This window comes from Canis aureus, chromosome 11 (assembly GCF_053574225.1).
Source record: "Canis aureus isolate CA01 chromosome 11, VMU_Caureus_v.1.0, whole genome shotgun sequence".
Lineage (NCBI taxonomy): Eukaryota > Metazoa > Chordata > Mammalia > Carnivora > Canidae > Canis > Canis aureus.
In genome coordinates this window covers 25,061,275-25,089,180 of record NC_135621.1, presented here as the reverse complement: position 1 = coordinate 25,089,180, position 27,906 = coordinate 25,061,275, and the positions used below count along the sequence as shown (strand labels likewise).

Genomic DNA, 27,906 nt, shown 5'->3' with positions numbered 1-27,906 from the left:
CCCAGGTGCTCCTGGGGCCTGTTTTTACGGGAGCTTTGGGGGAAATGTGGTAGAAATGTCCATTATGTTGGTGTCCATTGCGTTGGTGTCATTGTTTGCTTCTTAGACTTTTCAAACATTGTGGTAAAATACACATAATACAACATTTGCTATTTTAATCATTAAAGAAAATGTAATTAAGTGGCATTAAATACATTCACATTGTTTACAACCGTCACCACCATCCACCCATCCCCAGAACTTTTTCATCTCCCTCCATTGAAGCTCCATCTCCCCGCACAACTTCCCCTCCCCTGGCCCCTGACGATGGCAGAAGGAACGTAGATAAAACTAAATGTCTTTAGTAATCTGCAGCCCACTGACAAATACTGGAGGAGCAGAGTAGAACCTTCCTGCAGGGAAACTCCCAACTATCTTAATGTTAATGTCTTGCTAGAGGGAAAAACAAGCTTAGTTTCACAATAGCAAGGCCTTGGGTATCCTGTGGGTCTTCTTTAGCATATGAAAATCCTTTTAAAACTTCCTGTGTCTTTACTACCCCCCCCCCATACACACCCCAAAGTATATAATCAGTTGCTCCTCACAATCCTGGGGCTGCAGCTTCTCTTTTTGCCCACATGCTTTCCTAAAAGCACCATTCTGCACCAAGGATGTCTCAAGAATTCTTTCTTGGGGCACCTGAGTGGCTCAGTTGGTGAAGCGTCTGCCTTGGGCTCAGGTCGTGATCCTGGGGTCCTGGGTTCGAGTCCCACGTTGGGCTCCCTGCTCAATGGGGAGTCTGCTTCTCCCTCTCCCTCTGCCCCTCCCCCTGCTCCGTCTCTCTCTCATGTTCATTCTCTCAAATAAATAAAATCTTAAGGAAAAAAAAAATCTTGGCGATCGGCTCCAGACCCTACCAAACCTACATTCAAAAACTGTATCAGAGGGACCTTGTGTAAGTGGAATCAGTATTCGCTCTGTCTTAACTGGCTTTTTGTGCTCAGCACCATGTCCTCCAGGTTCATCCACGTTGTAGCTGGTGTCAGAGCATCTTTCCTTTCTGAGGCTGAATCCTGCTCCACGGTGTGGACAGACCACGTGGTGTTTATCCACTCATCCACTGACCGACACCTGCGCTGCTTCTATCTTTTGACTATTGTGGGTAATGCTGCTAGGAACATGGGTGTAGAAACATGGCCTCGACACCCTGCTGTCAATTCTTTTGGGCATATTCCAGGGATTTCCTTAGACTTTTATTTTTTTTGTTTGTTTTTTTTCAAAGATTTTATTTATTATTAGAGAGAGAGAGGCAGAAACACAGGCAGAGGGAGAAGCAGGCTCCATGCAGGGAGCCTGATGTGGGACTTGATCCTGGGACTCCAGGATCATGCCCTGGGCTGAAGGCGGCGCTAAACCCCTGAGCCACCTCGGCTGCCCTCCTTAGACTTTCAAATCATTGTGTTAACCTGAAAAACAAACAAGCAAAACAACTCTGCTGTTTACTGTCCCTTATTTGGAATATAAATATCATTTATACAGTTGTTTTTTCTCCTGTTGAGTGCATGATGCCAGAGGGTCCCCCACATTTTCGAGAAGCGTAGCCTTTTTGGTGTTCTGGATTTCTTGGAATCTCATGAAAGGTATGGGTCACGGTCCCAGAGAAACACAACCAAGGGTGCGCGCACACTACTGGGGCATTCTACTGGGCATTCAGTTTCCAGGGATCCCAGGTCCTGAGGCCTACGGTGCTCGAGACTCCGAGATGAAAGCCATAGTGTAGAGGAGCATCTAGTCGTGAGGAGCAGTGGAATTGGAGCCTGAGATGACCTACCTCCTTCCTGTCCCAACTTTGGGTGCTCCTCACATGCAGATCTCAAACCCACTGCTTTGCCTTCCAGAAGCTTTATTGTAGCTCCTTTACTCAACTAATAGCCAAGGAAGGTCTGAAAAAAAATTTTTTTTTTCTGACTCTAGGTACCTTTCTTCCCCTTCCCGTAACCCCTGATGAATGAGAGAAAGGAGCAGTATTTAGGTTCATTTCCTGTTTATTATTAAAGTGATTTCCACAAATGTTTAATTACATGCATATGTATGAACATGATGGAGAGGACAAACCTTGAATATTCGAGGCAACTAAAAGGAAAACAGGATTGTGTTGGTATTTGTCGCTCTTGTAGACAGAGTGGTTGCCAAGGTGCCCAGAGAGTACAGCGCCGCCTTCAGAGAACCCAGAGCAGAGACCAGTGGTGGGGGGGTTGGAGGGTCAGGGGGTGGGATGGCAAGGGCCCAACTCTCTGCTCCCCTCCTCCTTCTCTGGGCCTCCCCCCGCCCCCCCCCCCGCCCCTGCAAGTGGTGTTCAGATATCCCATTTCTGCTCAGGCTGTTCAAGGCTCCCATCTCAGCGAAATCAGGCATTTCCTGGGGATCCGCGTGGCCCCTGAACTGGCAACGTCCTGGGCACCTGTGAGCTTTCGTTTCACCTACTGCTCACCACACTGTCTGCTGAGCCCCCCCACCCTGGAATTGTCTAGTGTCTGTGCGCTGGAGACTGTGAGAGGAGCCAGCTGGGGGTGCACGCGTCCACCCTGCTGCAGGCTTGGGGGGCCACTCCCCACGCACACCCCACCCCCCACCGCACTCCAGGCTGCAGCTTGCCCCGCAGGCCCGAGTTTGAATGGACGTGACCTGTCCACGCAGGGCAGAGGGCAGAGGCCAGGCCTCCTCTGGGTCTTTAGCGCTGGTTCCCGAGGGAGGGGTGGGCAGGAGCCCACACGTGCTGCTCCTCCCTCTTCCCTCCTCCCTCCTCCCTCCTCCCCAGGGCACCAGCCTGCCTGCCCCGAGCTCCATGGGCCGGGAGCTGCATTTCCCAATCCTGATGTGTCCTACATAATGTCCTACCTCGGGTTTTCTTCCCAGCACCACCAGCAACTGGCCCTGGGCACGTCCCTGGGCCCTGGAGTCTCACCCTCCACACTCGAGAGGCATCAGGCTCCACTCACCTCGCGGGGCCGTGAGAATGGCTTGTTCGGATGCTTGAGGGCTGGCACCGGGGTCCCCCAGAGCCTGGGGGCCTCAGGCTCGAGGCCTACCACGTCCAGGGGCTGCGGAGGCTCCTGCTCCCTGGGGCCTCCTGAGTGGGGTGCTGGGAGGGAACCTGGGGCCATGCCTGAGGCGCCTGGGCCTGGGGTCACCTGCCCCCTCCCGACACCATCTCCAACAAGCAAGGCGGCCTCCGGCTCCAGCCACCCCCGTGTCTGGCATACAGCAGGCGCTCAGCACTAGCGCCTCCAGAGGCAGCTGCGGGAGGCCGGGAGCTGTCTGCTCGGCCTCTGCGCGGACGCCGGGGGGCTGGCAAATGTTGGTCCTTTGGCCTGAATGATGCTGGCTTGGTGCTGTCACCCTGGTCAGAGGGGCTGAGCCGCCACCACATGTATCTTTGGTGAAGAAGGTGCCTCCCTCCATGGGGATGCAGTTGACCAGGGTGACTACATTTCCAGGCGTCCAGTAGAGGACATAGGCTCAGCCGGGGTCTCTGGGGCACAAGAAAGGCCCCACCTCTGGAGCACGGAGTGTTCTGGGCGGGTCCTGGCGCTGTGTCCTGGTGCTGGGTCCCGGGCAGGGCGGCTGAGCCCTTCTCTGTGTCTCTTTCTTTCTCTGCTGGTGGAGGGAGGTGGTCACGTCCTGGGCCTGGGCTGGTGGCAGCTTCTCCTGCAGGACACGGGCTTTGGGACCCCTTTGGTGACCCCTGCTCTCTCTGTCCCCACCCGGGCTGCTGGCGGGCGCTGGAGGGCAGGGCTGCCTTCTGAGGAGCACCGGGCTCTGTCCCCCGGGCCAGCCTCCATCACCTTCATCCCTGTGACCAAGGGGGCTTTCCCGGGGACTCCGTCAGCCCCAAGGCCGCGTGGTCTCTCCTCCCGTCCAGGAGCCTGGCACACAGGGAGTTTGGTGGGGACCCAACTTAGTTCAGGATCTTATTTTCCTGCTGAGAGCGGTGGGTGGGTGGAGGTGTTTGAATGATGACTCAACCCCCCAAATGTCACTTAGGCGCTCGCTCTCGCTCCAGCGCACACTGGGGCCTCTTGTCCTGGAAACTGGATGATGTTGGCCGTGTCCCTGGGGAAACGAGGGCGCAGGCAGGAAACATGGGGCTGAAGAGGTTGAAGGAAAGAAGTTCTCTTAGGGCTCTCAGAATCGGGCTCTTGGGGCCACTGCTCTCTGGTGACTTTTTGGCCTGGGTTACGGTTCTGCTTCATCTACGTGTCCCAAATCAACGCACAGCAGGAGGGAAAGCTGTCTGAGGCCGCCACCTTGATCCCACGGCCTCCTCGGTTCTGTCTCCACGGAGGTGAGGACACGCCATCCCCGGGGAGCCAGAGCTGGGCAGAGCGCGGTCACCACCACTGGCAAGGCCACCTGTTGGGGTGAGCGGCGGAGGCAGAGTCTGAGACTCTGGAGAGCCCAGGGAGTGAGAGAGAGCACAACTGCACAGCTGCCAGGCTCCGGCTCAGGCAAGAGTGTCGCCAGGGAAAAATAAGCCTGATTCAGGGCGGCAGGTAAGCTGACCCCAGCGCTCACTCCCTGAGGGCCCAGCTTGGCCTCTGGACCTTGCAGCCAGATTCTCTTCTTTTCCTTGGTGCGCATCCACGGAAGCAGAGAGCCAGCAGCTGCCAGGGGCGCGGGGCACCTCGGTCTTCCACCGCCATCCTCGGAGGCCTCCCCCGTCGCCCCAGTGCCATCCATGCCTCGCTGGGAGCACAGCCAAGCTCCTCAGGACTTCTGAGCCTTGGCACCTTTCAGTCCTGGCCAACTGGGCAAGGCTTTGTGTCCAGAAGCTTGTTCCTTCGCTCTTTCCTTGGAGTTCATTGACCGGCCAGCTGCTGAGGGTCCATGCCAGGCGAGTGTGGCAGTGGCTGGGATGGCGCTGTGGCTGTGGCTGCTCAAGGCCAATACCCCATCCACGAGTGGGGTGGGCCCCTCTGGCTTGGCCCCTCTGCATCTCGAGCCTCTCTCGGGGAGCATGGGACATCCACATCCTTGTCCTGGGCTTCTGTTCTTCAGGACTCCTTCTGGGGACCTGCCCTGTCTGGGCCCAGTCCTTTCTACCTCCATCGGCTCCACGGGCACCCATCTGCCACCAGATTCCGCGACATGGAAACAGGGACAAACGTACTTGGTTGTCCAGGGAGCTCTCCCAAGGCCACTGGGCTCCCATGACTGGGGGCAGCTGTGGCTTTAACACATGGGACTCTTAAATTTCCAGTGTGGGGCTCAGGGATGACCTAGAAATTAGGGACAGACCCCATTCCCGAACTTGGAGCACCCCTCATGGTGTGGGAGGTGGTTTAACAGGGTGGGGGGAGGAGGGCTGAATGGTTATGGTGTTGGGAGCTGGCAAACTGGGGTTGTACTTGTGAAGAGCGAGGGGCCCCACGTCTGTCCTGCTCTGTTGGGGGAACACCGGGCAGGTATGGCCACAGCAGTGTGGAGAGCCACGGGACGTGGGTGGGCTCCCACTGGAAGGGCCGGTGGGTTAGTGGGGTTTGTGGGTGGCAACTGCCAGAAACCACCCAGAGGGGCAGCAGTAAGTGTCCGAGAAGGGTTAGAATGCTTCCCTCTCTGTTCCCCGCCCCCATGGTTGTTGCTGGAGGCTGGAGGCCCACTCGAGAGGACACTCGTCTAATTACTGGGGACGAGCTCGGGAGGGAAGACAGGCATCTTTCTGTAGGCCCGGCTGGCCCTGAAGGCCTGTGACCAGACCAGACAGGGCTCATGGCTCACACTGACCTGGCCACCAGGGGCAGCCCCTTCCCCACGTCAGCGGGCATTGGTGGCGGCATTGGTCAAACTGGGGACTGGCCATTGCTGATGTGGGCAGGGGCCGTGAATGACTTCTGAGCTCCCAGCCCTGTTTTGGATTGTGAAATAGTCTCGGCCCGCCTGGCCATCGACCTCCAGGCCCCACTCCCTGTCCTCAGGCGTCACCATCTGCAATGTGCTAGGACAGTTCTCAAACTCCAACGTGCCCGTGCCCGTGGCTCAGCCCGGGTGTGGGGGCAGGGGATGGAGACAGCCTAGAGGCACCTGGGGTTCATTTTAAGAATCTCCCATGTTTCTTGGAAATTGGAACATCTGTTAACGGTAAAGATACAGACCACTTCCAGCAGCGGCCAGCAGGCGAGGACTCCGCGCTTTGGGGGCTTTTGTGGCTGTATTCGGGCGCTGGCTTCCTGGCTGAGGGGGACACCATGCAACTAGGTCAGACTTTGGACTTTTCTTCTTTAAAGACAGATGGTAAGAGGAACACAGCGTGGCGCAGTAGCAGAAGGCTGCTCTGGGGCCAGGCCTCCTGACACTGGCCACCTGCCCTCCCCGCCCGGATTCCTCTCTGCTCAGGTAAGGGGTGGGCTGCTGCCCTCTGAGGGCTCTTGTGGTGCCACAGCCTGGGCTCCCGTGGGAAAGGGCCTGCTTTCCTGTGGCAGAGGCCACAGCACGGACCCTGAGGTCTCGGCCCCAGGGTCAGCAGGGGAAGAGTCCACGGGAAAACTGCCTTCCACTACACGACACTCCAGCAAAGCACGGGAGCCAGTTCCCAAAGAACTTGCACTCCAGAGCGTGTCCAGCCAGAACCAGCTGTCCGCTCCCCATCCTGCGGGCTCCCGGCCCCCCGGAAGCAGGTGGCAAGCACCTGGGCGGGGGTTAATCACACGGGGGTGCTGGGAACAGCTCGTGAGGGAAGAGGTGGGCTTGCAATTCATATTTACAGTTACTACAGAGGATTTTCCTAAAGTACCCACAAATAGAAGTATATTATATTTATATTTATATTTTTATATATATATATATAGTACTTAATTAGATGCTCTATCAAGGGAAAGCACAAATCTACAGTTTCCTCCGCTAGCAGCTCTTTCCTGCCCCACCGCAGAATCCTTAGAGCCCCACCACACGGCGCCTGTGTCCCGGGCCCGTGGCCGGAGGAGTGAGGGGCGCCGAAGGCCTGCAGGTGCAGACACTGGCTTATCGCAGCTCCCCAGACCCTCCTGCACCCCTCCTTCCACAGCCCCACTTCCTGTCTCAGATGATGCCTCCCAGAGCCTGCCTGGAGGCAGAGGCAGCCTCGCTCCCCTCTCCCGAGGCGCCAGGAGAGGCCGCGAGTTACTCCCACAGGTGCCCTCTGCCCGGGGCCTGGCTGCGCTGCGGCACAGAGTGTCCTGGCCCAGGCGGGTCCGCCCGTGCAGCTCTGGAGAGGGCGCCATCCAGGAACGAACAGGCGGAGGGAGGGAGTGAGGGAGGAAGGAAGGAAAGCCGCCTGGAACAGTGTTTTCCCAGGGGGGATCCGCCTGGCTGCCGGCTCAGCCCCAGGGGCTGGTTGGTCAGTGTTTCCTTAGGGCGGACGCCAGGGTGACTTCCCAGGGTGGCGTGGAGGCCTGCGGAGCCGGCTCCCAGCCTCTCCTGTGGAGGGAAGGCCTCTCCCCTCCCCGTCGGGATACCCGCCTTCCCCGAGAAGGGCAGCTCTAGCACGTTATTTGTAGGGCCTCAGGAATCGGGACACTTTGGAACGCAGCAGTTTGATGAAGGACCGTGGGAACATCTCCTTGGACTCTTGGGCTGTGTACTTGAAGTAGTTCTGGGGATGCGCTAGCACGTCGAACAGGGCCTTGATGAGCTTCTTGTCCTGGAAGACATGGTGAGGCGCACAGTGAGGCCAAGGGGGGCCGGGGGTGCGGGTGGGGCCAGGCCTAAGGGGTGTCTGCAAGGACGGGGGAGGAGGAAGAGACTGCTGTCTGGTGGGTCTCAGGACTCCACAGACTCTCGTCACCATGAACTGTTTTTTGAAAAAATTTTAAAAGATTTTATTTATTTATTCATGAGAGACAGAGAGAGAGAGAGAGAGAGAGAGAGGCAGAGACACAGGCAGAGGGAGAAGCAGGCTCCATGCAGGGAGCCTGACGTGGGACTTGATTCTGGGTCTCCAGGATCACGACCTGAGCCAAAGGCAGATGCTCAACCACTGAGCTACCCAGGTGCCGCTGTTTTTTTATTTTTTTTTAAGAAGATTTTTATTTATTTTAGAGAACACGTATGATTTGGGGGAAGGAGCAGAGGAAGAGGAAGAGACAGGAAGATAGAGGAAGAGAGAGACTGAGAGAGAGGGAGAGAAGCAGACTCTGCCCTGAGCAGGGAGCCCGATGCGGGGCTCGATCTAACAACCCTGAGATCATGACCTGAGCTGAAACCAAGAATTGGACCCTTAACTGATGGAGCCTCCCAGGAGCCCCATTTTTTGATTTTTAATAGTTTATTGGTCTTAACTCTTGGCGTTCTAATAATATTTTATCTCAGCTGCACATATAGGCCCCTTCTCCACAGGAGGATGAGCTGCAGTCATGAGCGCAGAGAGCACAGCCCACAGTGGGGCCCAGGGCAGGGTCTAAGCAGTGAGCGCAGGCCACAGGCTATTTGCACCATGCCTCAGTGTCACACAGAGACTCTGGCCACATCTGCTGTCCAGAGTCTTCTCCGTCCTGGTGCACACTCATGCTCTGACTCGGAGGCACACTCTCTCCCTTGCCCTTGAGAAACACTCACAGAGCTCCTTCCACGTGCCGGGACAGACTGTCCAGCAGGAACCCTTGAAGTTCCTCTACCTGGGGTAGAGGAGGGAGACCGGTGACCAAATAACCCCAGACCACAGCTAACCGCAGTGCTGGCAGGTGCCAAGGAGGAGGGCCATGTGGGACTCTAAGCATCTGTGACCTGCCCAGAGGAGGGATGCTGACACTGAGAGCAGGACAGGTGGACCTTCACTGGGGAGAGGTCTTGGCGAGGGAGCAGAGGGAGCACAGAAGCCTGAGAATGACTTCAGAGGCAGGAGGTGGCCACACCCATCCAGGCCTCGCTGGCCCAGTTTTGTCCTAAGTGACGGAAACACTTCCAGTGCTGCACAGATGCTCTTGGCTGCAGGGTGGAGCTGCGGGCAGAGGGCCAGGGCAGCAGGGGAGTGGCGAGGAGGAGAGTCGGTCTTGTCTGCAGGACTGACTGGGGGAGAGGCCAGCACCACCCTCCAGTTCCCATGACCCAGATGGGCTCCGAAACCTCCAGATCTCCTCCTGGGTGCAGCAGGATCGGGGCAAACTTCTCTGCTTACAAACCTCCTACTATGTGCAGGCATGTGCCAACCCCGGGGCCGAAAGACACAAACCCTGCAAGCCACCTCTGTTTCTCAGAAGGCTTGCCCAGGGCCACCCAGCTGGTACGTGACAGCCCTGCTCTGGCCCTGTCCACATCAGCTGCCAGGCTGGGGGTGCTGTCTCCCCAGGACCTAAGCCGATCCCTGGGTCTGGGCCAGTGCCTACTGTGTCACGGCCATGGGCCCCCTTGGTGACAAGGCGGCTCTGCTTCTCAAGGCCATGAGCAAGACGAGGAGGCAGGCAGTCCCAGAGGTGAGGGCGGATTCTACTGACTTTAAGATACCACCGCCTTTCACAGATGAAGGGAGCGAGGCTGGCCGCTGGTGAAGAACCTGCCTAAAGACAAGGTGCCAGGTCCTGAGCGCGACCCCGCCAGGGAGCTGGTCTCAGCCCTCCTGGTCTGCAAGGACAGATGCCCTGGATCCAGGCCCTGCCCCCCTCCTCCTCTCCTTTCTCTGGGGGCTTGGGGTGGGGGTGGGCACAGGGATGGCCCTGACCACCACAGGCCACCATCCTGGGATCACACAGGACCCTTTTCCATAGAGCAGATCACTCACTTTTAAAATTTCCTGGTGATTCTCCGAGGCGTAGAGCCGTCCATCACGAACAATATCTTCTATCAACTGCTGGTAGTCCTCTGCGAAACCCACCGGCGGGGAAGGAAGGAAGGTGAAGGCTCCAGACCCTGCCTGCTTCCCCCTCACCTTCAGCCTCTGCCTTCCCCTGCTCCACTTTCAGGCTTCGGACCTTGGCCAGAGGCACTTCTGCCTCTGAATCTCTGTATCCTCCACCCAAACTGTTTCCCTCGAGGTTTGGCTAGCTAGAAACTCCTATTCAACCCTCAGAACCCTGCTCGGGCAGTACGTCATGCTGAAGGCCACGGACACCACTCATGGCTCCCTCATCTGTGCCCCCTACCCCCACCCCATCTGCGTCTGTCCCCTCTGTGTCCTCAGGGCCAGCCTGGGCCGGGCACACAGAGCTGCCACACTGACCGTCATAGGTGACATAGGGCACTTGGAATCCTTTGCCACTGTTGCCTTCATTGGATTTGAACTGGATCCAGAGCTTCCGGGAGCGGGAGGTGAAGGCAATGGGCCTCTCGTACGTCTGGCAGGTCTCATAGGTGGTGATAGACGCAGGGGATGCTGGGGGCAGAGCAGAGGGGCTGAGCAGCTGGCTGATCTTTGCAGCCAGCTGCAGCTGGCCCTGTCCTTCCCCTTCAGGCTGCATGCTTCTCCACCGGGTCAGCTGCCCGGCTCCCATGCCCAGTCCCCCTAGAGCTCAACCCTGTGGGCAGGTGGTGGAGGGGACACTGGGGGCCAGGGAGGCTGGCGGCAGAGCCGGTGGGGAAGATGGGCCGGGGCTGGACTCTACTGGCTGTGGGATCCTGGCTGGCGCCCTGCCCTTTCTGGCCTCAGGCTTTCGGGCTTATCAGCCACAGTGAGTGGGTGATGCTCGCACATAGGAACAAAGAATACGGGGAACACAGTGGACAGAACCTCCTCAGTGTCTCTCTCCTCTGCTTAGTCTCTGCCTCAGAGACATTCTAGACCCAAGTGGGCAGGTGTCCCTTTGTCCGCCTCCTTGTAAATGCTCTGGCTTGGAGTGGGCTCCCCGGGGCACCGCGGCCCTGCACCAGCAGTGGGGTCCCCCGGCCTTGGCACATGCTATAAGGAACTTAACCTGGTTCCCGGAGGGACTTGGCCTTCCCCCCTTTCTTGCTGCTGTGGCCATCTGGGCACACACCTGTCCCCGCCCACAGCTGAGAGGCCCAGCCCGTAGCTCACAGCCTGTAGTCCCACCACAACACCCTGACGGGGGTGACAAGTCAGGAGCCTGGAACTCACGGAGGGGAAGGGACGGGGCTGTCTGACCCTGGGGACCTTGTGTGTGTGCACAGGTGGGCCCCTGGCCCCTGAGCCTCAGAGGGAGCATGAGGCAGACGGAGCAGGGGTTGCTCCTCGGGCCTCACCCTGGGTGGCGGGGCAGGACAGGCTGGACACCTGGGATGAGACTAGCTTGTGGTCAGCACCAATGCTGGACCCAATTTGGCCCTGGCTCCCACGCTCAGGGTGTGCCCGTTTGCTGCCCCTTGGCACAGAGCCCTCCAGGTCAGAGGGCCCCACAGGGGCCCCTGGGCAGCCCCCCACCTCCATTTGCACATACCGCTCTTCCTCATGACCAGGACATCGCCACACTCATCCTCAACGGGCAGGAAGATCTCGGGGACCACGATGAGGATCCTGCGCTTGGGGGGCGGTGAGATGTGCCACACACACTCGGCGTTGGCCGGGTAGTCGCCAGGGTAGTTGGGGGACTCAATGTAGCCTGTGTAGTCACCAAGCTCGCCGCCACAGTGCTGGTCTGTGGGCACGGGGGCCCGTGGGCCTGCTCAGGCCGCTGTGTTGGGGGCGCCTCGGCCTGTCTCCCCACCAGCCAGCCTGGCCCTGGGCCACTCTGTTCACGGGGTCGTGTTCCCACAGGGTGCCCTGTGACAGGCCATCCCCCCGGCCCGTGTCAGCTCCCTTGCCTACCCTGTTCCTGCACATGGCCAGTGGGAAAGCCTAGTGACCCCTACTTGCTCTTTCCCTCCATGTACTCCGGCTCCCCGAGCTCCTGCCAGGTGCCAAGTGTGGTTGCCCTCCCCGCTGAGCAGGGAGGCTCAGGGAGAGGCCAGCAGCACAGTGAGGAAAGAGACCTGCTTCCCTTTCTTCTCGTTTTTAGCTAAGCTGCGTAACCCCGAAGAGGCCAAATGGGACATCTTTGTGAGCTAAATGGTTCCTAGCCTCAACCTTACAAAGGAAGTCACCTTAGTTCTGCCAAGAGAATTGAATGGAAATATTAAATATATAGACTTTTATATGTTTTCATTTCCAAAACTCCTCACATCAGAATTTCTGGGAAACATTTCATTTTTACCTTATCTTCCAGAAGTTTCCATCCTATTTGGTTTCATTCCACTCTTAACTCATGAGGACATTTAAAACCTGTCTCTGTGGAGCTCTGCCACTGTGCCTGCCCTTCTGTCCCCACAGGCCACGAGCCCCAGGGGACACCCTGGGGGAAGAGGGGCGGCTTCTACCTCTAGGATTAGGTCCCCTTCCTGGGCCTTTGGGCTGTTCCAAATGTGACCAGCAGCCCAGGGAAGGGATAACTGGCTGGAAATTGAATACAGGAAGGGTACAATACCAGAAAATCTGTCCCAAAGGACTCCGAAAAATGAATTAAAAATATTTAAAGGGCAGCCCGGGTGGCTCAGTGGTTTAGCGCCGACTTCAGCCCAGAGTGTGATCCTGGGGTCCCGGGATCGGGTCCCATGTCAGGCTCCCTGAATGGAGCCTACTTTTCCCTCTGCCTGTGTTTCTGCCTCTCTCTCTCTCTCTCTCTGTGTCTCTCATAAGTAAATAAATAAAACCTTTAAAAAAATATCTAAAGTAAACAGCATCCTGTTATGCACAGATGACTTGCTAAATGAAGGCCTGGGGTCTCTATTTCCCAAATCGTCTTACGCTGCCCGCATTTTTTTTTTTGGCTACAGCTGAGCTCTTCACAGACAAGAGGAGGCCATCTGGTCTTCCTCTGGTGCCTCCACGCCCGTCCACACTTTGCGTCGGCCTCCTGTCCCCTAGGCTGTCTGGTCTGATTCCACTCGGGGGCACGGCCACGCGTGCTTTCAGAGCGGCGGGGCCTGGCCCTCAGGAGCTGCCTGGCAGGCCCTTAGCACGGGGCCTGGCTCTCCCCTCCACAGGCCCAGAGCCTGGAGCAGGGCCCACTGGGCACAGAGGCACAGACTGCTCTGATGAGTGGCTGTCACCCTGAGGAGGTGTGCAGATGTGCTAGAGCAGAGCCGAGTCCCCGGGGTCCTAGGGACACTGTGTGGGGTGAGGGCTCATCCCACCCCCAACAACCACCCCCTCCCCAGCCCCGTTCCCAGCTCCCTGGTTGTGGGGGAAGCTGCACCTACTTTTGCAGTGTGTGACGTTGGTGGAACCGTCGAAGTCTGTGCTGGTGTTGCCCGGGCAGGTGATGCAGTGGTTCTGGCCAAACTCGGGCTGGTAGGTGCCAATGGGGCAGCGGATGCACCGGTGGGTGGTGGTGTTGTAGTGGTGGCCCGGGGAGCAGTGCACTGTGGGGCGGGGGTGCAGGTGGGAAAGGGCAGGGGACATTCTCCCCAGGGCTCCCCTTGCCTGTTAGGTCTGTCTCAGTGCCGAGTTCAAGGCCTTTCTCTACCGCTCAGCAACTTCTCATCACCCCACCCAGCTAGGCCATGAGCTCAGCAGACCAAGGCCCACTCCTGAGGTAATGCTGCTTGATGTAGCGTGGGTGCATGTGTTCGAGGGCATTAATGGGGCATGGAATGCTGTAAGGCCAGGTATGGGCTGCTCAAAAGGTGCAGGGACTTTTCGGGGGAGGCTTGAGCAGCCTGGAGCTGGCTGGGAGGCTATCCGGGGGAAGGGAGGGCAAGGGTAGGCCCAAAGTGGGCTGTGTGGGTGCCAGGTGTGGCCAGAGGGGAGGTCGCAGGCCATGGGGATGAGCTCCTGGGCCCAGGGGCCATGCTAGGCTTTGCTCTGAGTTTCAGAGGATCAAGTTCAGGACAGAGGATGCACTGGGAAAGAAACTGGGGTCACTGGATGCTCTTTCTATTAAGACACCAGAGTACCCAGGCCGGGGAACCCAACTACCAGGTGAGGGGAGGGTAACTGAGACTGAGTGGGGCCTGGGGCCATGGGGCTGCCCGAGACACAGGCTGTTCCCTGGCAGGAGGGTGTAGCATCAAGTTCAGGACAGAGGATGCACTGGGAAAGAAACTGGGGTCACTGGATGCTCTTTCTATTAAGACATCAGAGTACCCAGGCCGGGGAACCCAACTACCAGGTGAGGGGAGGGTAACTGAGACTGAGTGGGGTCTGGGGCCATGGGGCTGCCCGAGACACAGTCTGTTCCCTGGCAGGAGGGTGTAGCATCAAGTTCAGGACAGAGGATGCACTGGGGAAGAAACTGGGGTCACTGGATGCTCTTTCTATTCAGACTCTAGAGTACCCAGGCCGGGGACCCCAACTACCACTCACTGAGGCTGAGTGAGGCCTGGGGCCACGGGGCTGCCCGAGACACAGGCTGGGAACCAACCCGGCTCCAGCCTTGATGGGAGCAATGATGGGGGGGCAGGGGGGTGACAGTCTGACTAGTGGGGCTCGTGAGAAGGCGAGGGGAGAGGAAGTGGAGTCCAGACACTCTTTCTACAAGGTTCACAGTAAGGAGGAGAAATCCTGGCAGGAACTGGAGAGGGTAGGTGGAATTCTCTCTTCTAGAAGGGAGATTTCAGAGTAGTCTGTTCCCAAGAATCATCAGGGTCAGGAGGTGGGAAGAGTTGTCCCAAAGGCCCTTGGCAGGGCAGGAGCATGTGGCAGGGAAGGCAGGCTCACCACGGGGATTTGGTGGCCATGGCAGGGAAGGTGCGGCTGGACGGCTGGACCCCCACAGCCCCGATGGGGGGTCTCCGGGTGAGGAGAGACGTCTGACCTCACCCCAAGCCCCTGAATTTCTCCCCCTCACCCCCTAAACAAATTTCCTGCTAGCCAGGTTCACGGCTCCTGTCTGTAACCACGGTGCCCGCCTCGCTCTCCTGAGACCCTAGGTTTGTGTGGAACCCTGTTGTCCTGTCCTAGTGTGTGACACAGTGCTGGTCACCAGTGCCCACTGTCTGGTGGCTCCAGGCTGCTCCTCTGCCCTCGGAGGTTCACCACTCGGGAAAGGAGAGGAGTTGAGGGAAAACGTGCCTGCACAGCCCAGCCCACTCACCTTTTGTCTCGCAGTCTTGGAAGGAGACTGTGCCCTCATGCTTGGTGAGCAGCCCCCCTCCGCAGGAGAAGCAGCCTGTGCGCCCGGGCTCAGGCTGGTACGTGCCCACCGGGCAGGCCTGGCAGGGCCTGAAGCCATCCTGGGAGAAGAAGCCTGGGGAGCACTGGCCTGGAAGTCAGAGATCATGGCTCAGGCTGGCAGGAGGGGGCGCCTCCATCCAGACCCTGCTCTCAACCCTCACGGCCCTGGGGGAAGGGCACCAAGGGCCCTGAGGCTGGGGGCGATGGTGGGGGCAGGTGTGAGGACTTGTGGGAAGAAGCCTGGGTTGCACAAAGCCTGGCATCGCCTCTCCCACTAGCAGAAAGGGCTACGGGCTGAAGAGCAAGTGGCCTTGCTGCCGAGCTAGAGGTGTGGACTCTACATGTGGAGGGGAGAGGGTGGAGGGGTCATTTACTTCAGAGGGGCTCCTTCCCGGGGGCAGGTCACACCGTGCCTTCTGCGAGGAATTGGGCCTGGCAAGCTCCAGGCTGACCTGCCCTATCTGCAGGGCTGGGACAGAGCAGAGGGAGGGGGGTCTGTGACATCCCTGAGGGCCTGGCCGGGACGAAGGGAGGCTGAAAGTCAAGGTGCATTGGGTGCTCTGGCAGGGAGTGAGGGGTGGGCTGAGTGCCCTCTCAGCCCAGGCCCCAGATTCTCTGTTCCTATCAGTGGTTACTCTCTGTTCTCAGACCGTCACCGTGCCCACGAAGGGCAGAGACCACACCGTTGGCGGGCACGGCCAGCTAGCCTGCAGACTCAGGGCGGGGCTCTGAGCTCTTCTGTATCCCAGAGGAGGCTGGCTGGTGGTCTCCACTGTCCTCAGGATCCCACCCACCCATCCTCACAGGCACACCTTTCCCCACCCATTCTCGGGTGGTCCCCACGATGGCCTGGGAAGGGAGGCCACGGGTGGGCCCATGAGCCCGTTTCACTGATGTGGTTAAGTGAGGTAGTAAATGGAAAAGGTCTTTGCAAACCAAGTTGTGCTTGGTAAAACTGAAAAAGGGCTTTCCAAACCATCATAGGGCACACTGTAAAGTTCTTGTCGTAGGGTACAGTTCCTGCCAACTATATGGGACAGTCTGAAAAGCCTTTTGACACCATGGTGCTCCATGCAATGTAACGTGTTTGGTGAACCATAAAGCACCGCGGGCCTCCATTATAGGGAGTAGTTGACCAGTAAATGACCAAGTGCTTGTAAACTGTAAAGTCCCTTCCAAACTGTTTGCTGCAATTTTCAGAAGCACTAACCACAGCCCCGTGTTTGCTGGCACAGAGGCGGTGGGGCGGCAGTGCCCTCTGGGAGTGGAGCAGCCTGGACGTCTAGCAGGCTCTGCAAATGGCAGTGAGCTTCACAGAATACGCCAAGGTGCTGGGCACCTCAGTAGAGACAGGAGGTGCCCCTGGGCCCCCCACCCCCTACTACAGCCCCTCCCTCCGGGGGGGACCAGTACTCGCCTCCACATTCGGATACATTGCGGGCACCGGTGAGGCCGAGCCCATCGCTGCTGGGGCACGGCGTGCAGCTGAGTTGGCCGTCCCTGTCCTGGTAGGTCCCCGGCACACATGGCACACACTGGCCAGGCTCTCCGCTGAAGTGGGTGCCAGGCCCGCAGGCCACTGCAGAGGCAAAGTGGAGAGATTGCTGGTGGCAGAGGTGGGGAGTGGTGGCCGGGTGGTCTGCCCCCTGGTTCCTCAAACCCAGGCTCTGTCCTACCGGAGAGAGCACGTCCCTCGTCCCTGGAGCCATCTCAGAAGTGCTGGGGGTAGGAGCAAGGCAGCAGCCATCTGTAAAGAGCCTGGAGGCCTGACCCTGGTGTCTCTCAACCCATCCTGGCTGCAGCTGCTCGACATCCTGCCCTCTGGCCCTGACCCCTCTGCCTGGGTACCAATGGCTTCCTGGATATCCACAGGCATTTTGTCCAAACCCAGCTCTCCTGCCTTCTTCTTTCCTTCCTCCTGTGCTGGAGTTGCCATCTGAGGACATGGGGCGGTGCAGAGGGCATGGGGGAGTGACAGGGGCGTGGGGGAGCAACAGAACCGGTGGCAGGAAGGCCTGACAGCCAGTGTGGGCAGCAGCACTGAGCGAATGAGCCAACTGATGAGTAGGAAAGGAGGAGGAAGGGAGTCAAATGTTTCTCTGGAGAAGAAATTTAGAACCATGGATAGAGGAGAGGTTAGAAAGGACCCTGAGGCATTGAACGGAAGGCATTGGTGTGAATGCATGGTTTTATCACACACACACACACACACACACACACACACACCCCTAGGCACCACCTGTAGCTCTGCAAATATACATAAATACTCCCGTGTATACTATACACCTGGACCTTCTAGTCCTGTCCAATGACAGAGCCTGGAAGCAATGACACTCCTGTGGCAGTGAGTACCCCACTTTGGCTTCTACTCATCTTCCTCCTCTGGGGCTCCAGGGGCCCCTGACTGATGGCAAAGGCTGGGGCAGGGAGAGTACCACTTGGTGCCAGAGACGCCTCAGTGAGTGATGGGGGATGGGGCTTGTCCAAAGGATGTGGGACTGGCCTGATGGGGGAGAACTTGCTAAAATGGGGAGGATCTGAGCATGAAATAAATAATGCTACAAACTGATTAAACCCAGGGAGTTGAAGAGGAATCTCTGAGTCCACACTGACACAAACACGCGATGTGCAGGTACATTCAGAGATGATGGGGGAGGGAGAAGCTCATTCTTCCAGAATGCTAACTAATACACAGGGACAAGGGCTGGCAGGAACAGAATACGGTCCAGGAACTGCCGCAGAGGTGGGTGCTTTGGTGGGAGTTGTCACTGATTGTTGGGGGTGGGGGGTGGGTGTCTGGCGAGGAGCAGGATGTTGGTATAAACTCAGAATATATCCCCAGCAAATCCTCCTCAGTCACAGAAGGAAAAGGAAGGTAGAGAATGTGGGTTTCCCACCCATTCCGCAGGTCACAGATATGTGGTACACAGCCCTATTGAGGGTCATCCCACAGCAGTGAGGGTCAGCGGAGGACAGGGGAGGAGGGGAGGGAACGAGGGACGGGTCCACACTGAAGGAATCTGGAGAGACAGGACATGGATGCTGTGGAAGGAGTGGGGGAGCCAGAATGGGGTGTGTGGGTGGGATGAACCTCCGGTGCCGGAGGCAGTACCCGAGGGAATCTGGGTGAAGAAACCACAGAAGTTCCTTGTCCTGCCTGGTGCTAGTTCTGAATGTTTGAAATGATTTCAAAATAAGCTATTGGGGATCCCTGGGTGGCGCAGAGGTTTGGCGCCTGCCTTTGGCCCAGGGCGTGATCCTGGAGACCCGGGATCGAATCCCACATCAGGCTCCCGGTGCATGGAGCCTGCTTCTCCCTCTGCCTATGTCTCTGCCTCTCTCTCTCTCTCTCTCTCTCTCTCTCTGTGACTATCATAAAACAAAACAAAACAAAACAAAACAAAACAAAACAAAACAAAACAAAATAAGCTATTAAAAATAAAAGAAAGGGGTGCCTGGGTGGCTTGGTCAGTGAAGCATCTGCCTTGGGCTCAGGTCATGATCCCAGGACCTTGGGATCGAGCCCCATGTCGGGCCCCCTGCTCAGCGGGGAGTCTTCTTCTCCCCCTTGCCCCCCATCTGTGTGCATGCACTCTCTCTCAAATACATAAAATCTTAAAAAGACAAAAATAAAAGAATGACACCACAAAGGCCCTCGGCCTCCTGCGATGCCCGCTCCACGGCTTGAGCCAGAGTCCTTCCATCCCCCACACCTCCTCTTCACTGGCTCCCCAATTTGTCTCTCTGGCCCAGCCTATGCTTTGTGCTCCGGATTGGTGGCTCCAACCACCCATTCAACATCCTCACCTGGAATGACTCACACGTGTCTGTGCTAACGAGCACAAACGGAGCACTCTGTCTTCCCCAAGTTCCCCAGGTCAGAAAATGATGCCTCCTCTGCCCAGTGGCCCTTGGAGCTGCCCTCGAAGCCTCTGTCCTCCTCGTCACCCTTCCAAAGTGCTCTCAATGTGTCTCAGTCCTTCTTGTCCTGCACCCAGACCCCCATACCCTGTTCAAGGCTCCCCCATCTCCCGCTTGGCCTCCTCTCCTGGGTCCTCACTGGCGGAAGCCCTCCACTGATGAGACAGCGAGAAGGTTGCTCCTCTGCTTGGGACCTTCCTGTGGCTTCCACCGGCCCAGAGTAGCACCGTGGTCTGCACGGCCCTGATGCAGTGCCTTATGGGCCTGTGGGTGTGCTTGCTTGCTCACTGGCTGTCTTCTTTCCCCGGTAAATGTAAACCCCATCAGAGCACGGGCTCTGTCTGTTCTGCAGGCAGCCACCTGGGCTGTCTCTAGAGCTATCTGCTCTTGACAGGCCAGCTCCTGGGGCTCTCTGGTCAAGTCACCTGCTTCCTTGGCCTGGACCCCAGCTGGCTCCCGGCCTCACGTGCCTCTTTGCTCTGCATCTCCTCTGCCCTTGGCTCCCATGCTGCCTCTGCTGGGAAGCCTTCTCTAGTCACACAGACCAGTCCCCGTGCCCCTCCTGCCCCTCCACTCTGGCCGTGCTGGCCTGTGCTCCTCCTGTCCCACCAATCCTCAGGATTGTGGGGAGGGTCACATGTGCAAATGTTTGTCATCAAGAGCCCTGCCCAGGGTCTGGCATCAGGGGAGTGCTCTTCAAATGACAGCCATTGTGAGGAGCACAGTTGTGCTGCTTCTTCCGTGTCTCACTGTCCCCTCCCAATGTGTCTGCTTAGCCAGGCCACCCGTGGAAGGAAGGGCGGAGAAGCTTTGCCGAGTGGGCATCCTAGTGGCCATGGGCAGGGACGCACCGCATTTCCCGTCCTGTAACACCTGGCCTGTGCCGCACGCCCCCTGGCCCTCCAGGGCCTTGGCCGGCCACTGGGCCATCGCGTACTCTGTGCCTGCGACCTGGATGGAGAAGTGCTGCCGGCCGATGGACTTCCGCAGAGTCTTGATGGCAGCCTGCAAGCTCTGCTCGGCGCGCTTCCGCATGCAGTCCGCCTCACAGGTGTCTGCAGGGGCGGGAGGGACGGTGACTCGCAACCCCCTCGGAGCTGCCTCTTCCCCGAGCTTCCCCTCTGCCAGGCGGCCGTCTGCCCAGGGCACCTTCTTGCGGCAGCTGCGGGCCGAGGCACCATTGTGGCGTCCATCTGACAGACAAGGAGACTGAGGGCCTGAGAGGTAAGATCTGCTCAAGGCCACACTGCGGATCGGAGGAGGAACCAGGCCTCCACCGCCGCAACGCATCACCTCCCAGGGCACAGCTCACGGACGGGTGGTCCTCCCTGCCACTCAACATCCTCGAGGCTGCTGCTGCTCCAGCATAATGCCCAGCTCTCTGGCCTTGAATCTGAGGCCTCTCATGGGAAGGCCCCTGCCAGCCTCGCCACCCCTCACCCCCAGTCCTCTGACACCCACTGTGAACTCCGCATTCTAGCCACCCCGTCCTGCTCACTGCCTCCCGAGCACATCTCATTCTACCTGACCTCCGTGCCTTTGCCTATTCCATTCCCCTGCCATTCCCACCACCTCTCCCACTTGGTGAACTTTGATTTTAAGTCCTGATTCAAATGGTGCCTCTTCTGGGAAGACTTCCTGGGCCCCGCTCTTAGGGAGACATCTCAGCTCGGTGCCCTGTTTCCTCTCATCCTCCCCACTCCTCTTGGTGTCTCCCTCAGCACTGGGTAGTTTGTATGTGTGTCTGCCTCCCCTTGGCTGGGAGTGCAGCCAGCACGAGGACCTTGGTCTGGTCCCCTCTTTCCACAGTGCCCAGGGCTGGGCACCCACAGCACACATCTGTTGACGGATCTCAACTCCTCTGTCACAACTCAACATTTGTAGCCAAGAGGAAAGCATTCATATGAAACATAAGCCAGCATTATAGGCTGCCTTCTGGAACCTGGGAAAGATAGGCCCTTGGCTTGATTGTTCTGGAAACTCTATAGGCATTAGCCCCTCCAGGCCCCAGCGAGGGCCTGGAGGGGTGAGGAGGGGCAAAGAGGGGCTGTGGGGCTGTCACTGTGGGTCCCTGAGCCCTTCTTCTCATTGCCCTGGGCCTCCTCTCCATCCTGGGTTATAGGCAGCTGTTTTAAGGACCCGGCACCGACCCCCCTAGCTCCCCCACTGCCTGGCTGGCCTCCACCTCTGGTAGCCACGGCTCAGGTGGTCGCCCAGCTTCATGCCCGCAGAACCCTGCCAGCCCTCCCGGATCCCTGCCTCCCTGAGGCCGTCCGCAGCCTCACGCACCTGACGCCTCTTCCATCTTTATCTCCACTTCGAACTCCGCTGTGATGTGGGTCACCTCCTTGGATGGGGACTTTCGGCCACGGCGCCTCTTCTTGGAGGAGTCGCATTTGAGGGTCACAAAGGTCAGATGGCAGTTTTCTGGACAAAGAAGGGACCACTCTGGCAAAGGTGGCATGGGGCAGGAAGCAGGGTCCTACTGATCCCTGCACACAGATTACCATCAGCAGGGCTCCTGCTTTGCCTAAGAGTCTGTGGTGCAGACAGGGAAACTGAGGCTGGAGGCCAGGCTGGCTCAAGGCCTCATGAGGGGTCAGTGGATGAGCTGGGTCCTGCACCAGTCCTCTGAGCGTACCGAACCACTGCACACGGAGGCGCTTGCATGTACTTTCTTAGTGGTGCTGTGCAGCTCAGCTCAGTGGGCTCGGCCCAGGTGAGGTCGGCTTGAGGGCCGTGCTGTTAGCTTTGGGGGAGGAATCCTAAGGTGTTCAGGGATCTTTGTGGAATCAGAGCTGGGACACTCTTCTCCTGGGTGTCTCCAGGAGAGCTTTCCCCTCTCATCGAGCTTTCCCTGTGCTACCCTCCAGCCTGAACGCCCTTCCTAGCCTCCCTTGTTCAAGAACGAGGAGTCCTGGGAGGCCTTATGGACACAGGCTGCACACACAGCCTATGCTCTGGGGGAGCTCATCTAACTCTGGGTGGGGCAGGGACGATGGGCCCCGGGATGCTGAGGGCCCCAGATCTTCCACTCCAATGCTGGGCTTCTTCCTGAGGCACACCCCCACTGTCTGCTGTGTTCCAGGCCTGGCTTCTGCGGCTCAGGGACCATGATGGTGAGGATGAAGAGAGGCCCCCGTCCTTGGAAACCAGGTCCCGCTGGGCCCCGGGGTCCCAGCTCTCAGGCACAGGGACCCACCGCCCCTTGTGTGGGTTGGCACCATGGCAGCCCACTCACCCAGCAGCAGCTGCCTCAGGGCCTCCTTCGCTGGCTCCCGGCTGTGGGGCCGGAGGTGGCACTTGGCGTCTCGGATCTTGAAGCGGGCCTTCTGCCTGATGGGAGCGGGTACACCTGGGGAAAGGCCAAATACCCCCAGGTGGAGGCCTCTCCTGGGGGCAGGGGGTTGGTGGGGCTTGGGGGCCACGGAGGGAGTGCCTGAGTGTGAGGGGGCTGCCAGTGGGACACACCTGTGGGGCGCGGGGGCTGGGGGAACCCTGCTCCCTCATTCCTCTCCTGCATGGCCTGATAGAGGTGGGAGCATGGAGCGGCCATGCAGCCAGCGGTCTACCATGGAGGAAGAAAGGAAGGCCTCTCATCTCCTCCCCCGTGACCAAGGCCAGCTCATATGGGTCACGCTGTTAGGAAAGGGGGCAGAACAGAGAGGGAAGCGAGAGTCTCGAAATAAGACAGATGCCCTGAACTACTGATTCCTTCCAAGAACAAATCACAGCTGCGTGGAGGAAGAACCCGACAATTGCAGATACTCAGAATCACATCCGGTATGCGTTAGGTGTACACGGATGCCCCCATGTCATTGAATTCAACTTCTGGAATAGGAAAAGCTGCTGAAGACACCCCCTCCGGCTCCTGCTGGCAGGGGAGTTGGCTGTGCTGCGCTGACCACTGATGGAGGTGGAGGGCACCAAAGGCCATGGGAGCGTGCTCTGCCATCGGGACTTCTGGGACCTTGTGGTCACAGCAGATGCGACTCGCTTCACTGAAACCGAGCTCCCTCTGAGGAAGCTCGTGGAGTCCTCGCACCTCAGAGACACTGGAGCACGGAGTGTGGCCTGGAGGTCTCAGTACTGCTCTTAGCTCGCTAGCTCCTGGGTCACGCTGGGCCGGCGCCAGGCCAGGAAGCTCTTCCCTAGGCGGTGCCCCTCCCTGTTGTCCCAGTGTGGTGCTGGATGCCAAGTCCAGTGGTCACCAGGTTTGTGCAGCAGGGCTGGGCCGGGGAGGGGGCTACCTGAGCAGCTGGGGCCAGTGCTGGAGCTGGTGCTGTTGCGCTTCTGTAGCATCTTGCCCTGGAGACCCGGGACGCCGCAGCTCAGGCTGTAGCTGTTTTCTGAGTCTGCAGAGAGGCCAGGGGTGAGGTGGACTCAGGTGCCCTTCCCTTCCAGCACCCCCTGGATCAGGGGAGGCCTCAGAGGGGTTGCTGTGGGTAAGCAGCTGGGCAGGAACAAGCCCACTGCATTTGAGAGGAATGCTGTGGCCCATAGGGAGCCAGACAGTGGGTCAGGATCACTTGGTGATCAGGGCCAGGGAGCCTCCTAGGTTGGGCTCTTTCCTGGAGAATGGCAGGGAACAGGGGCAGGACCCCGGGGAAGGAAGCCCCCTCCCCCACCCCCACCCCGAAATCCCTTCCTGAGGATGGCCTCAGGTTACCTGGCACGAAGAGTGAGTGGGCTGGGCAGGAAAGGGAGCAGCTCTCCACACCTCCCACCTTGCTGCAGGACAGCTGGGCCCAGGGTGAAGCTTTGGCCCGAGAAAGGCACTTGCCCATCTCTGAGGAGGGGAAGACATAAGAGAGGGCTAGAGGGGCCAGGGTGGAGGCTTCTGAAGGCCCTGTTCCTGGGCATGGACCACTGGGGACCCCTGCCATACTCTTGTCCTGTGGCCAGACCATGGTGGGAAGGGGTTAGGAGCTGGCATGGTCCACATGCACTTGGACGTGTGGGGATGCTGGGCCCACAGAGCTGGCTTGCTCCCTCCCCACTCTGACCAGTTAGTGCAGGCCCAGACTGGATGGCGGGGTTGGATTCTCCAGAGCAAGTGTCCACACCCCTCCGGGTAAGGGAACAGGTAGAAATGACATGGCTTCTTGGCAGTGACAGACTCCTAAGCATGCGAGGGTCACTGGGAGCCCCTCTCTGGGGCAGCCGCTGGACACATCCACTAGGTGTCTGGAGAGGTCCCAAACCAAGTTTCTTAGGTATTTTCTAATCTTTTGAGGACTGACAGTTCCATAGCCACAGTAAACCCAGAACTGCTTTTATACACGTCTAGCTGGTCAGTGACAACAGGCTGAAATGGGCACGCCTCTGGAAGCACCACTCAGAGGGTGTCATCAATGATTGGGTCCCTCCAGAAAGTAGGCTGAAGTAGGGGACTTAGTCGGAAAAAGAAACTGAAGTGGGAAATTGCCAGTGTGGGTGATCTTCAACATGTGGCTGGACATTTTCAAGGAGTCTTAGAAAGTAAATAACCTAGAAACAAAAACAAACTCACGGCCTTCCAGATAAAATAGCTGGCCCCCAAATAACTATAAGACCGAAAGTCCTCTGTTCCCAAAGAATCAAGAATCAAGTTTAAAACCACCTGCAGATAATGCAAGCACAAGGGGCCCCTGGAAGAACCAATGTTCATGCCAGGTGAGCAGAAGGACAGTCATCTACAAACTCCCAAGGGATAGCTGAGCCCCCAACACTTCCCTGGACTTCAAATTCCTAGGGGGAATTGTCAGGGATTGCTGGCGGGCAACAGTACTGCTTTCTTGTACCAGTAGGGGCTGCTCCTTGGGAGAGGCAAACCATCCCAGTCCTGAGCATCCTGGGTGCTCTCACAGCAGTACTGAGGACATGAAGCACTAACAGCTCCTTCCTCAGACCATTTCTTAGGGTTGTGTTTGCCTGGAGTTGCTTTGAAGGAAGAGGGAACACCTCCCCTGGGTCAGGGGCAGGCTGGCTCTGTTCACTATCAAAGTGGTGAGTTTCCTAGGCTGGGTATTCCTGGGCAGTGATGTCAATTCTCTAGCTGCATGCCACCAAGAGTACATTTGGGACTTGGAGGTGGGCCAGGGGAAGCCACACAAATGTGCAATTCATGCTGGTTGTTGTGCTGAGTGCTATGTCCTTCGTCTCTGGCTCAGCGGTTCCTGGGCTTCTGTGGCAGCCGTGAAACAGCAGCTGGCTAGCTGACGGGCTGCATGTAGGCAAAATCTCTGACTCTACCATATACACCCATTGATTCCACCACTGCAGAACACCAAAGCCCAGAGAAGAGTTTAAAGTCACCTAACAAGCAAGAGGGAAGGCAAACTGTAAGTAAAAACAAAACAAAACAATTTGTTTGCCTTAAAGTAAGGAACGTCTGGTTGGGGGAAAATATGAACCAAGATGGTCGGAGGTAGCTCTGAAAGCAGACAGGAAGTTGCAGAAGGCTTGGGGGCCATGACCTTGATTTGCTCTGGTTTACTAAAATCACTCAAGCAGCGGGACACTCTGACAAGCCTTGGTTCTTTCCCATGTCCAACCTGTAACTGCTCCTTGGGAGCTGTTATCAGAAGACAACCCTCCCTCCCAGGTCAAAGCCCCTAGTAGTGGGGCAGGATCCACTCTACAACTGGAACTTGACAGCTAAAATATGCCTAAAAAATAAATACACCTAGGGACGCCTGGGTGGCCGAGTGGTTTAGTGCCTCCCTTCGGCCCAGGCTGTGACCCTGGAGACTCGGGATCGAGTCCAACGTCGGGCTCCCTGCATGGAGCCTGCTTCTCCCTCTGCCTGTGTCTCTGCCTCTCTCTCTCTGTGTCTCTCATGAATAAATGAATAAAATATATTTTAAAAAATAAATAAATAAATACACCTAAAATATACCTGTGAAGTTATTTTTAGAAGTCCCAGAAAATTCTCCTATACATGATTCAAATTATGGCTGATAGGAGCCTTAATATACGTATTATATATGATTCAAAAAGAGGATCCCTGGGGCAAAGCTTCCATAGCATCAGCAGAATAAATGGAACAGAGCCCAGGAAGAGTCCAAGCTGAGTGTTCCCAGACTGTTATATATATATTTTTGTTTGTTTAAACATGCAAAACTTAGGCCATACCCTCAGGATATAAGCTCAACAGCATGGCAAACATCCATGACCAAGGCTTGCCCTTTCTGCCTCAGGGCAATGCCTTGGCTAAAGTAGTTGGAGCATCTTCAGATCTTGTCCTAGAACCACCTTTAATCTGAAGGTACCACATGCAGTGTGCTCCTCACTGGGAGCTGAAAACACCCAGTATCTTTTCTGCTTGTCACTGAACCAATTGTGGTATCTGGTTCCTTTATCCTTCTTGTGTTATCACTGAGCAACTCCTACCCGTTCCTGAGGAAGAAATTCATCTTTCTGTGTCTGTACTCCAGAAGAGTTCATATCCAAAACAGATCTTTTGGACATTCTGCACCAAATCCTGACTCAGTATTGTTTGTTGATGGCACTTATCTTAAAAATGGAGAGGTTTAAAAATTCATATGGAAACTCAAGGTAAGTTCGAGAATAGCCAAATCAATGGCCAACTGATTTCAAGAGGATGGGAAGACAATTCAATGGTGAAAAATAATAGTCTTTTCAACACATTGCACTGTGACAGGTGGATATCCACATGCAATAGAACAAAGTTGGACCCCTGGCTCACACCATATACACATTAATTCACAATGGATCAAAAACCTAAGTATAAGAGCTAAAACCATAAAGCTCTTAGAAGAAAACAGGGGTAAATCTTTGGGACCTTGGATTAGGCAGGGTTTCTTAAAAGTGACACCCAAACCACAAGCAGCCAAAGGAAAAAAATAGATAAATTGGACTTTATGAGGCTGAAAAACCTTTATGTTTCAAAAGGTACCATCAAGAAAATGAAAAGACAGCTCACAGACAGGGGAAATACCTTACACATCATATATTTAGTAAGAAACTTATATCTAGATTATATGAAGAACTCTTACAACTGAATAATACAGTTAACACAATTTAAAAATGGGCAAAGGATCCGAATAGATATGTCTTGAAAGAACATCTACAGATATTTGATAAGCACATGGAAAGGTACTCAACACCACTGGCCGTCACGGAAATACTCATCAAAACCACAATGAGAAACCATTTTACCCCCCCCAGGATGGCTATCCTCACAAAGTCAGAAGACAAGAGTGGACGAGGACGTGAAGGAATTGGAACCTCACACACTGCTGGTAGGATGTCAAATGACACGGTCTCTCTGGAAAACAGGATGGCAGTTCCTCAAAAGTTAAGCCCAGTGTTACTGCATGACCCATCAGTTCTACCCCAGGGCCTATACCAGAGGAAACTGAAAACATATGTTGACACAGAAACCTGTACACGACTTGCTCACAGCAGTGCTCTTCATAACGGCTCCCAACTGGAAAGAACCCACATGTCCATCAACCAATGAGTGGATAAACAAAGTGGTCTAAGCAGATAGTGGGATAGAATTTAGCAGTCAGAAGGAATGAAGTTGTGACACGCGCTATGACATGGGTGAACCTTGAAAACATTACGCTAAATGGAATAATAAGGCCCTGTGTCTATGACTCCACTTCCGCCATGTGTCCAGAAATGGTGAATCCATTGAGACAAAAGGAGATGATAGTTGCCTAGGGCTGAGAAGTTGAGGGCAAATGAGGAGAGACTGCTACGGGCCTAGGGTTTCTTTCTGGGGTAATGAAAATGCTCTAAAATTCACTGTGGTTGCACAATTCTGTGATTATACTGAACACCACTGAACTGTACATTGAATGGGGGACTTGTACGGCATGTGACTTATATCTCAACAAAGCTGTTAATAAAAACAAACAACAAAAGGAGGAGAGACAATACTAGGCTGGATATACAAGAACTTTCCAGGCTGGAATCAGTGG

At 56.6% G+C, this 27,906-nt stretch overlaps 1 protein-coding gene across 4 annotated transcripts in view; it reads right to left on the bottom strand.

The window, feature by feature from the left end:
- Positions 1-6,789: 6,789 nt before the first annotated feature.
- The window catches only part of SCUBE1 (signal peptide, CUB domain and EGF like domain containing 1), a 135,390-nt gene continuing 114,273 nt past the window's right edge, over positions 6,790-27,906 (bottom strand). For all 4 annotated transcript variants that reach the window (XM_077914200.1, XM_077914202.1, XM_077914203.1 and 1 more), the window contains 12 exons: positions 23,643-23,762; positions 23,224-23,328; positions 22,215-22,328; positions 21,263-21,400; positions 19,825-20,028; positions 16,470-16,631; positions 14,973-15,140; positions 13,138-13,299; positions 11,340-11,537; positions 10,166-10,318; positions 9,728-9,807; positions 6,790-7,654 (listed from right to left, as the gene is read on the bottom strand). In XM_077914200.1, the coding sequence (XP_077770326.1) occupies positions 7,502-7,654; positions 9,728-9,807; positions 10,166-10,318; positions 11,340-11,537; positions 13,138-13,299; positions 14,973-15,140; positions 16,470-16,631; positions 19,825-20,028; positions 21,263-21,400; positions 22,215-22,328; positions 23,224-23,328; positions 23,643-23,762 (1,757 nt within the window). In that variant the 3' untranslated portion in view covers positions 6,790-7,501. The remainder of the gene's footprint in view (positions 7,655-9,727; positions 9,808-10,165; positions 10,319-11,339; positions 11,538-13,137; positions 13,300-14,972; positions 15,141-16,469; positions 16,632-19,824; positions 20,029-21,262; positions 21,401-22,214; positions 22,329-23,223; positions 23,329-23,642; positions 23,763-27,906) is intronic.